This window comes from Homarus americanus, unplaced genomic scaffold (genome assembly GCF_018991925.1).
Source record: "Homarus americanus isolate GMGI-L3 unplaced genomic scaffold, GMGI_Hamer_2.0 scaffold25509, whole genome shotgun sequence".
Lineage (NCBI taxonomy): Eukaryota > Metazoa > Arthropoda > Malacostraca > Decapoda > Nephropidae > Homarus > Homarus americanus.
Genome location: NW_024712276.1, coordinates 341,186 through 352,867, shown reverse-complemented (window position 1 = coordinate 352,867; position 11,682 = coordinate 341,186). Strand labels below are relative to the sequence as shown.

General features: G+C 42.2%; 1 protein-coding gene across 1 annotated transcript in view; it reads right to left on the bottom strand.

The window, feature by feature from the left end:
* LOC121859900 overlaps nucleotides 1-11,682 on the bottom strand; it is a 33,591-nt gene that overhangs the window by 3,730 nt on the left and 18,179 nt on the right. The window contains exons 5-6 of the mRNA XM_042356862.1: nucleotides 4,480-4,495; nucleotides 3,710-4,106 (exon numbers count right to left, since the gene is read on the bottom strand). Coding sequence (XP_042212796.1) covers nucleotides 3,710-4,106; nucleotides 4,480-4,495 — 413 coding nt within the window. The remainder of the gene's footprint in view (nucleotides 1-3,709; nucleotides 4,107-4,479; nucleotides 4,496-11,682) is intronic.

Here is an 11,682-nt window from a genome sequence, read left to right as displayed (position 1 = left end):
CCAGAAACTCACAAATCCACCCAAAACCACAAAAAATCCACCTACAACATCATAAATCCACCCAGAAACTAAAAAATCCACCCAAAACCACAAAAAATCCACCTACAACATCATAAATCCACCCAGACACTCACAAATCCACCCACAACCACAAAAAATCCTCCTAAATCATAAATCCACCCAGAAACTAAAAAACCCACTCAAAACCTAAAAAAATCCACCTAAATCATAAATCCACCCCCTCCCATACTAGAACTTTAGAAATCTAACTGGTGGGTTTGTGGAAATCCGAGTTGAGGTCCAGGTTGGCAGGGTGTGAGAGAAGGTGTCGGGGCCTGACTGAGGGGTCGGAAACACGTGTTGCTGCCACCGAGGGGAGAGGACACAAGAGAGGGGAAGACCAGGGGCAGAGAGGGGAAATACTGGAGTGAAGGGGAAACTGGTGAACAAGGGTAGTGACAAAGGAAATGGTGTTTGTGTGTGTTTGTGTGTATGTGTGTGTGTGTGTGTGTGTGTGTAATATCATCTAACGAGAAATAGAGGTAAATATAGATATATATATAGATAGATTGATAGACATACATACATACATACATACATACAGACAGATAGATAGATAGGTAGATAGATAGAACAAACAAACACATATAACAAAGAAACAAACATAAATTGAAGGTATGAAAACAAACAAAATAATCAAAATCAGAATCAAGGAAAATAAAAAGAAGAATAGGAAGGAAAACGAATCAGGAGGAGACAGAGAGTGATGATATGAGACCAAGGGAATGAAAGGGTAATACATATACATTGGAGGAGAATAGGTATACATAGAGAGACAGTAGATATACATATAGGAAATTAGGTATACATAGGACAGGATATACATAGAGAAGAAATATACATAGAAGGAATACGAGAAAAATTATTGAAGGAACCTAAGAAGAGTGTAGTAAGATAACCCCCCTGCCCCCACTCCACCACCCCCGCCCTACCTTCTGGCACTATAGGCATAACAGATGGACAGACGGACAGACGAGCAGACGGACAGACAGACAGACAGACAGATTTAGGGGAGAGGAATCAATGAATTTAACACCTGTCTGTCAATTTTTTTTCCCTTATACATCATTTGAGTGAAAATTTCGATAAAAAATAACCAAATAAGTTGATTACACACAGACAGACACAGATAAGTTCAATTTACACACACTGATCGATATATCACCCAGTCCACAAATGCCGAGGGGACTAATCATTAATTGTATAAACAGAATTTTAAATAATGACATACATACATACATACATACATACATACATACATACATAACATACATCATACGTCTAATCTACACAAACAAATACAGTCACCAACACACACACACACACACACACACACACACACACACACACACACACACACACACACACACACACACACACACACACACAAACACACACACACTTAGAGGGGAGGAAGGATGAGAGACCCCTAGGGAGGAGTGTAGTAGGATCACTGACACCCGCAACACGTGTACCTCTGAGGGGGACGCCGTTGACGTTGGGATCGAGAAGGAGGAAGAGAGAAGAAGAACACACACACACATATCAAGAAGGAGAGAAGGAAAGGGAGAAGTTAAGAGAGAAAGATAGAGATATATGGATGAGAGAAGAGGAGGGAAAGGGAGAGAAGGGGGAAAAAGAGGAGGATGAGGGGAGAGGGGAGAGGAGGGGGCGGGGGGGAGGGGAAAGGAGGGCGGGGGGAGGAGGGGGGGGGAGGTGAGGGGGGGGGGGAGGTGAGGGAGGGGAGGGAGAGGCAGGAGGGCGGACAACAAAGAGGGAGGGACGGGGTGGCAATGGGAGATTGATAGACCCGGGATCAGAGAGGGGAAGGAGGGGAGGGGAGGGAGAGGGAGGGGAGAGAGGGGGGAGGAGGGAAGGGTTAGGGGAGTAGGGGAGAGGAGGAGGAGGAGGAAGGGTTAGGAGATAGGGAGGGAGGGAGATAAAGGAGATGGTAGTGATGGAGGGAAAGCTAGCTAGGAGAGAGAATGTACTTAATGTGCAGTAGACTTTCCGTTTTTTGTTTTTTTTAGATTTAATAATAAAAATGGAGCTGTGCAGTTATACCTTCCACACACACACACACACACACACACACACACACACACACACATACATACATACTTCTCTCTCTCTCTCTCTCGTTAACTACCCTGACTGGCGATACGGTCATCTGTACAGCACATCAAAAGCCTCAATTAACTACATTACACATCCATCACAATAATGATTATCCACGAAATCGTTTCATTAGTGTCAATCGTCATCAGTATAATCTCCTGTATATTTCTCATCTCTTATTTTACTAATTTATTTCCATTATTATTGTCTAAATAATCTTAGTTTGCCTCTTTATAGTTTGTTGTTTTTTCTTAGTAATGTCCTTTGCTTGTTCGTATTTTATCTGGATTTATTTTTGTTTCCCCTGTAAAAACGTTTTCTTCCTTAGCATCCCCCTCTCCCCACTCATCAGCATCTTACTAGTGTTTACTTTTGTTTTCCCTACAAATATCTCACTTGCTTCTTTTTCTCTCTCTCTCTCTCTACCAACTAAAATTTTTCAGTTGCAGCGTTACCCACACACCCTACCGCTCATTTCACGTGCGCTCGAAGTAAATCATGATAAATTGCTTTCGTAATGGTGAGCGATAATCTCCTTTTATCAGATTTCAATTAATCTAAACCAGCGAAAAAGATGCAATGACACCTAAAGCCCTTTTTGAACTATTAAATTACATTACATGGTACTTATACGATCAGTGACAGCAGCCAACAGTATTAAATGCACTTGAGGATCTTACTACTACTACTACTACTACTACTATTACTAATACAGAGATATATAAAGGAAGAGAGAGAGAGATACTACCACTATTACTACTACTATTAATGTAGTGTACTAATATTTCTAATACTGTACTAAGAGAGAGAGAGAGAGAGAGAGAGAGAGAGAGAGAGAGAGAGATGATGGCTACTGCATAAATTTGAAATGTTAACTTAAACAGACGACTAAGTATCAAGATATTCAATTTTGTCACAGTCTTGGTGTTACTATCTATCTATCTATCTATCTATCTATCTATCTATCTATCTACCTTTATCTATCTATCTATTTATAATTCAGAAAAATATATATACACCCAAAATTAATAATAAAACAATGAAAATCTTGTCCATTAGGAAAGTCAAATACAGAATCTACAAGACCCCTGGCAGGCGATGTACAAACTAAACAAAAATTGACGTTGATGAGCAAAAATTGACGATCCGGAGTAAAAATCGACGCTGTAAAGTAAAAATTGACGTTGATGAGAAATAATCGACGTTGATGAGAAATAATCGACGTTGATGAGTAAAAATTGACATTGATGAGTAAAAATTGACGTTGTAGAGTAAAAATCGACTTTGATGAGAAAAATCGACGGTGATGAGTCAAAATCGACGTTGCCGACTAAAATTTGATGTTGCTAAGTAAAAATTGGCGTTAGAGAGGAAAACTCGATATTGCAGAGTAAAAAAAAACATAAATATTAAAACATTCTTTGGTCGTGTTTACCTCGTCATCAACTTACACACAAAAATAGCAGGTCCTCATCATTATGGTAATTGAAAACAAACAGATAGATACTAAGTGTTTGTCATTCATGTTTACCAGTATGTCATGTCACTGTCGATCAGTTTATTAGTTTTTGCTTCACATTCTACTTTAAAGAGAGATTTTGCTTCACATTCTACTTCAGAGACAGTTTTTGCTTCACATTCTACTTTAAAGAGAGATTTTGCTTCACATTCTACTTTAAAGAGAGATTTTGCTTCACATTCTACTTCAGAGACAGTTTTTGCTTCACATTCTACTTTAAAGAGAGATTTTGCTTCACATTCTACTTCAGAGACAGTTTTTGCTTCACATTCTACTTTAAAGAGAGATTTTGCTTCACATTCTACTTCAGAGACAGTTTTTGCTTCACATTCTACTTTAAAGAGAGATTTTGCTTCACATTCTATTTCAAAGACAGTTTTTGCATCACATTCTACTTTGAACACTATTTCTAATCACATTTTACCTCAAAGACAATTACTACTTCAAATTCTAACCTGAGAAGACAAATTACACCCATACAAAATGATCCCCTTGTAAATTATCTTCACATAATGTCCATCCATTCATTTATTCACACCTGCTGAACACCTGTCTTACAAGAAATGTGTACTGTACTTGTTTATTTGATCTTTAAGTCCTAGTACATCTGTTTCATTCAGCACCTGATCTTTTTACAGCTGTTTCAATTGTTCCAATCCAACCCTACATCACCCACATCTGTTTCAAGAGTTACAATCCAACCTTACATCATCCACACCTGTTTCAAGAATTCCAATCCAACCCTACATCACCCACACCTGTTTCAAGAGCCACAAACTTACCCCACGTCATCCACACCTGTTTCAAGAGTCCCAAACTTACGCTACATCACCCACACCTGTTTCAAGAGCCACAAACTTACCGCACGTGATCCACACCTGTCTAATCCTCCTCCCAGTCCTTTTCCAGCAGCCTCGTACAGCTGCTACACCTTCCATACATGTACCAAACCTGAACCACTATACCGTAAAAGTCTCATATGTTGTCCCAATACCACACACATATGTACACCTGCTTTGTGCCATCTACATACACACCTATCCACGCACACATACACACAGTCCAAAATAGATAGACAGAGACACACACACACACACGGTCTTGTTCCACGTCACTCACACACGCACCTGCCCACATACCACCCACACACCTGCCTCATACCACCCACACATACATGCCTCATGCCATCCAAACACACATGCCTTAGCCACCCACACACACCTGCCTATACCACCCACACACACAACTGCCTCATGCCACCCATACACATACTTGTATCGTGCCACCCATACACACACCTGCTTCATGCCACCCACACACACACACACCTGCCCTACACCCACACACACACACCTGCTTCATGCCACCCGTACAGACCTGCTTCATGCCACCCACACACACCTGCCTCATGCCACCCACACACACACCTGCCCCATACACCCAGAACGTCTTATTGCGCCTTGCCGCCCCATCCATCAGCTGGCTTAGCTATTACTGGCGTGGCAAGAGTGACCCTTCCTCTCCCCCTTTCTCCCCCCCTTCTTCCTCCCTCTCCCTCCCATTCCCTCTTTCCCTCTTTTTCCTCTCCTCCCACCCCTCCCTCACTCCCCCTGTTCCTTCTACCTTCTCTTCCTGATTCCATCTCCCTCCTTCCTTACTTCCTTCCCACCCTTCCTTCCATTCCCCATACCCCTATTCCTCCTCACCACCCACCCCTTCCTTAGCTCACACGCGGGTCATACTGGGTCACTGCTTGCCTCCAGGGCACACCCTTCTCTTCCTCCCCCTTTCTCACTGTTCTTTCCTGCCTTTCTCTCTCCTTCTCATTATTTCACCTTCATGGTCTTTCTACCTACTCCCTCTTCTTCTTCTTCTTCTTCTTCTTCTTCTTCTTCTTCTTCTTCTTCTTCTTCTTCTTCTTCTTCTTCTTCTTCTTCTTCTTCTTCTTCTTCTTCTTTCTTCTTCTTCTTCTTCTTCTTCTTCTTCTTCTTCTTCTTCTTCTTCTTCTTCTTCTTCTTCTTCTTCTTTTGCCTTCCTCCCTATTTCCTTCTTTCTTTTCCTTCCTCCGTTTCCTTCCTTCGTCTCCCTACTGACTATTCCTCCTTCACAGTTCCGTTACTCCTTCCTCTCTTTCTCCTTCTCTCACTTAACTTCTCTTCCTTCCCTATGCCTTCTCCGGTCCTCTATTCTCCCCTCTTTATTACCCTCTTCTCCCCTTTCTTACACCTGTTCATTATTTACCCATTTATTTAATTATTCGTCGAGTTTTTATTTTTATTTTTTGGGGAAATTTTTTGTTCAATGTTTTTTGATTGTTATTTTTATTATTATTATTTTGTAATTTTTCTTCTTAGTTTTATTAATTGTAGGTTTTCTTCTTTCTTTCATTTCTTTACATTTTTTATAGGTTTGTAAGCTGTACATATAGTAAATAGCACAAACACACACACACGCACACACACACACACACACACACACACACACACACACGAAACCATCTCCACCATTACCCGAGTTCCCATTCCTGGGTAAGGGAGGTTGGTGATGGGTAGAGGATAGGGGAGGGGGGGTGTAGGGTTAAGTATGTATGTGGATAGAGTGGGTTAGGGGGTGTGTTTGTGGGTGGGATGGATGGGGTTGGGGAGGAGGAGGAGGAGGAGGAGGTCAACCCAGGCCAACAAGAACACCCACTGAGCCGTGACTCGTGGAGGGGCGGCACTTTGACCCTCCCTGGCCACCTGCGGGGTCAAATTTACGTGGGCGTGGCCAGTAGGTCATGGGAAGTTGGAGGTAGTCACGTGTGCACCTCCCGACACGCTATGACCTGACCTATGGTGGGGAGTAGGGGTGATGGTGGGGAGAAAAGGTGATGGTGGGGAGGAAAGGTGATGGTGGGGAGGAAAGGTGATGGTGGGGAGGAAAGGGGTGATGGGTGGGGGGAGGAAAGGTGATGGTGGGGAGGAAAGGTGATGGTGGGGAGTAGGGGTGATGGTGGGGAGAAAAGGTGATGGTGGGGAGGAAAGGTGATGGTGGGGAGGAAAGGTGATGGTGTAACAATGAGGAAGGAGAAATAAGGAAGGGAGGTAGGATGGGGCGTAGTAATTGAAGAAGAAGAAGAAGAAGAAGAAGGACGATGATGATAAGGAATAACAAATATGGAAATAAAGATGAAAGATAAATAAAGATGGGGAGGAAAGAAGTTAGGAAAGAATGGTGAAGAGAGATAACACGAAAACATAAAGAGGGGGAAGGGAAAATATGAAAGAAAGAGGAATAGAGATAATAAACAAGAAATGGAGATAAATGGGAAAATAGAGGAATTTCTCTTCTCTTGTTCTTCCCTTTCGCTTCTTACACTTATCTTCTTCTCCACTAATTCCTTCCTTCTATGAGGCTCTACCGGTACTATAGAAAGAGGAGCAATAGATAGATAGATAGATAGATAGATTAGGCTGTGTATTCTAATATATGTGTATATAATAAATAATGGTTAAAGACTTTTTTTTACGTTTAACTACTGTTCTCCACACACACACACACACACACACACACACACACACACACACACACACACACACACACACACTTGTTTACATAATTTAGACAGCCAGTAAGCCAGTGGTCAGTTGGATGGGTCATAGAGTTGAGGAAGGTCGACGGAGGTAAACAAACACTTGACATTAAGTGTGCTGAGCCGAGACTCGAACCCGTGTTCTCAAGTTACAGGTACACGGTAGTAGCCATCTGGCCAGGTATGCGAGGATATTACGTATTTGCTTGAAGTTTACATGCTCGCGTACACGTACACACACAGGTGTATACATAGTTTACATAGGTATACTTATACACAACAACCACATCTTAAGTTTACGAGTTGCATGACCCAGTATCAAGGAATAGTCCGAGAAGACCGGACAACTTGCCAACTGCACTGGCTAACCATTACCCCGGAACACGATCCGCAAATCAATTAACATCCAGGTCCCCAATTACTGCTGGGTAGACAGAGGCAAACGGCGTAAAGAAACTTACCCATAGTTTCACCCTGCCCGGGGATTGAACCCGGGACTGCTCACTTGCGAGGCGAGCATACATACATACATACATACACACAATGTTTGTAAGTGAACGAGTATAATTCACGGTAGATCATATGGACAGATGTAACATGAATAGAACTGTGTCTCCAAGTATCTATTTTCATCTCCTTAATTCAATGAGACAACCCAAGACTCTCCTAGACCGAGTGTCCTTTGTATCTGCATTTAGATATATATATATATATATATATATATATATATATATATATATATATATATATATATATATATATATATATATATATATATATATATATATATATATATATATATATATATATATATATATATATATATATATATATATATATATATATATATACAGACAGACGGATACATAGACAGAAAGACAGGAACAGATTGATAACCTCTTCTACGCCTGATTCTTGGTGTCGAGGTGTTCCCGAGGGCGGATGGCTGTCGACGCCTCTATTACACTGACCCTAACTTTAACGCAAGGTAAATTAAGACTTACAAACTATTTCCTAACTTAGAATAACGCATAAAGACCTTAGTTGTTGAAGCGTAGTAACAACAACATCGTGTCTTCAGGAGAGCTACAACTCGTGATAGGTTCAGCCAAGTCAATATTGTTGTTGTTCTTTGCCGCTGCTGCTTGCTGTACAACAAAACTGCCTTAATTCAAATTGAAATTGAATTTATGTAAACTTTGTAATCCGCCTACTACTTGCTTCCTTCCCGCAGCGCCGCATGTGCAAATGCGTGACGCCTGCACGTGTACGCCTTATCGCGTGCGGGAAGGCTGCATTTTGAGGGCCGCATTTTGGCCAGATGTGGGAAGGTTGTGAGCATGAGGTTGCTGTGGGATGTGAGGGAGGCCGCATGGGGAAGGTTGTGATGTGAGGGGAAGGTTGTGGATGTGAGGAAGGTTGCATGTGGAGGGGAAGGTTGTGATGTGGGGAAGGTTGTGATGTGAGGAAGGTTGTGATGTGAGGAAGGTTGTGATGTGAGGGAAAGTTGTGATATGGGAGAAGAGAAACGTTGTGTTTATAATTGGCTGAAATAATTAACGTCAGGTACACATTCGCGCCTCAACACCTGGAGGTCAAGAGGTCATGTGTCACCAAAGGCCTCATTAACCTCATGGCCTCGTGACCTCTCCTGACCTCTACTGGCACCCCCCCCCCCACCGTATCCACCACAACCACACCCCCCCTTTCCCTTTACCTCTTTCCTTACTTCATATCTTCGTTAACCTATTCTATTCTTGACCTTTTCTACCTATTCTTTTGTTTATTATCTACTCTTTCCTCAATTCGTATTCTTCTTTATTCTCTCTTCTTCTCTAATCTCACCTTCCCTAATCACTCTTAGTCTGACCTCAAACTTCAATACTTTTTTTTTCCATTTTCCATTAAACACTTTTCCATCTATGGCCAATCATACCCTCTCACCCCACTCCTCAACCCCTCTCACCCCACTCTCCCTCCCTCTCACCCCACTCTCCCTCCCTCTCACCCCACTCCCCAACCCCCCACTCCTCCCATTATCTCACTTATTGTATCTTTCCTACCGTGTCTTCTACCTCTCCTTTCCACTCTTTCTTCATCTCCCTCACCTTACGAATCTCTAACCTAACCTAACCTAACCTAACCTAACCTAACCAGGTCTATTAAAACTCTTCCTCTTTTCCCACAATTTGCAAGTCTCAACCTCCGTCTTAACCTAACCATTTAGCTTGTGACCCGATCAGATTAGAGGCCTATTTGAACTGGAGGCTATTAGAACCTATTTTATATAGGACTGGGGCTATTAATTCTATTAGAACTAGGGCCTATCACGACATGGACCCCTAGTTAACCAATCACCTTCACAACTGCCCACCCTTTCCTAGCTCACAGGTCATTGCACATACGGCTGGGTCATTCCCACACCACCAATCTGGCACCAGTGACTTGTCTCATAAATCAGTGCCTGTACTAGATCATCTGGCGGTCAGGTCATGGGAGGTGAAGTGACGTCATGCGTGACCTGGGGTGGGGGGAGGGGGAACCAAGGAGTGAGTGATGCTGGTGTGGTGGTCAGAGAGGTCAGATAGATTGGGAATACGACACACACACACACACACACACACACACACACTAACATATGGTCGTGTGGTGTTGAGTCTGTCCGTACCAAAGTCCATATGTTCTTTCAATGTCCGTAAGTCTATTCCAAATTCCACATGATTACTTTGTTTACACTGTATCGGGTCAGCTGCTAGTGTTGAAAATATTCTCGATGTAAGATTAAATTAACACCACTGACCAATTATTTATAAGAAATAGTTAGCTAGTTAGTTAGTTAGTTAGTTAGTTAGTTATTAGTGTTGTTCATAACCACGTGTTGTTCTTTTTCTGATGCTATAATTCCTAGACTCATACATATCCAAAATACATACATACATGCATACATACATACATACATACATACATACATACATACATACATACATACATACATACATACATACATACATACAATACATACATACATACATACATACATACATACATACATACATACATACATACATATATGCATACATACATACATACATACATACATACATATTAAATGTTTATATATACACAAACTACCTGAAAACTAGTACAGGGTAGGGGGGAGGGGGGAGGCACCTGTAAGTGAAGTTCATGAACGGTATATCAATTAACCAGTCGTTAATTCCGGTGTATATTTATTACATAATTTGTGAGTGACGGTAAATAGAGATTATTAATGCATCGTTAACTTCCATCAGCCTTTCACTACAGTTCAATGTGTGATAGGAACTTTCACTCGAACATAAGCATCAGTATTTACTAGGATTATAAGGCTCACAAACATCGTATATACAGAACGAAACTCTATGTATTTTTTTTTATCTTATGATCCGCTGTTTTATGCTGACTGATCGCTGTCGAGTAATTTGTAATAGATTTTTTTTTTAAAGCAGTAATTTTTTTTTCTCCTATATCATGGCTAGATGTGGTGTTTTTTTTATCGCCATTATTAAAGAAACAGGGAAATTTATCGATGTCTTAACGGGAAGTTGTTCAGTCAGTCGCCGTCTCAAGGAAATGGGAACTTTGTCATTGTCTCTTAAAGTTGTAATCAAGATAATTATTTTGTGTAGAAAATCAGGTGAGGAAATTTGGAACGGCTCAGGAGATTCACCTCTCTCTCTCTCTCATTCTCTCTCACTTTCCCATTGTCTCTCTTTCTCTCTCGCTCTATTTCTATTCCCTCTTGTCTTTCCTTTGAACTTCATCTTTCTCTCCCCAACCTCTCCCAATGTCCCTTCCACCCCACATCCCCACTCCTCGTGAAATGCGCCTGTCTCTTCTCTACCCCCCCTTCCCCTCTCGTCACCTCCCACACCCACTCCCGTCACCCCCACGCCCTCTCCTGTCACCTCCACTATTCACCCAACTTCCCGCTCCCCTCCTCCCCCCCCATCTTCCCGCTCCCCTCCTCTCCCCCCATCTTCCCGTCCCTACACCGACCCTCTTCTCGTGAGGTGCGCCTGTCGGATACCTCACTTGACGCTCTTCGCCAATGACGGCAGAGGGTAATGTGACTGTAGACGGCTGGACAGACAGACAGATATGCCTCTCCTCCTCCTCCTCCTCCTCCCTCCTCTCTTTCCCTCCTCCCCCTCCTCCTACTCCTCCTCCTCCTCCTCTTCCTCCCTCTCCTCCTCTCCTTCTATCTGAGGTGCAGGTGATGTAGTGAAAGGTGTAGAGGATAATGAAAAGGAGGGAGAGAAGGGGAATAAGAAGGACAAAATAACGATGAAGACGAGAGGAGGAAAGAGAGGACAAAAACAAAAGGGAAAGATGTAATAACGAGGAGGAAGAGGGAGAGAGAAAAGACAAAATA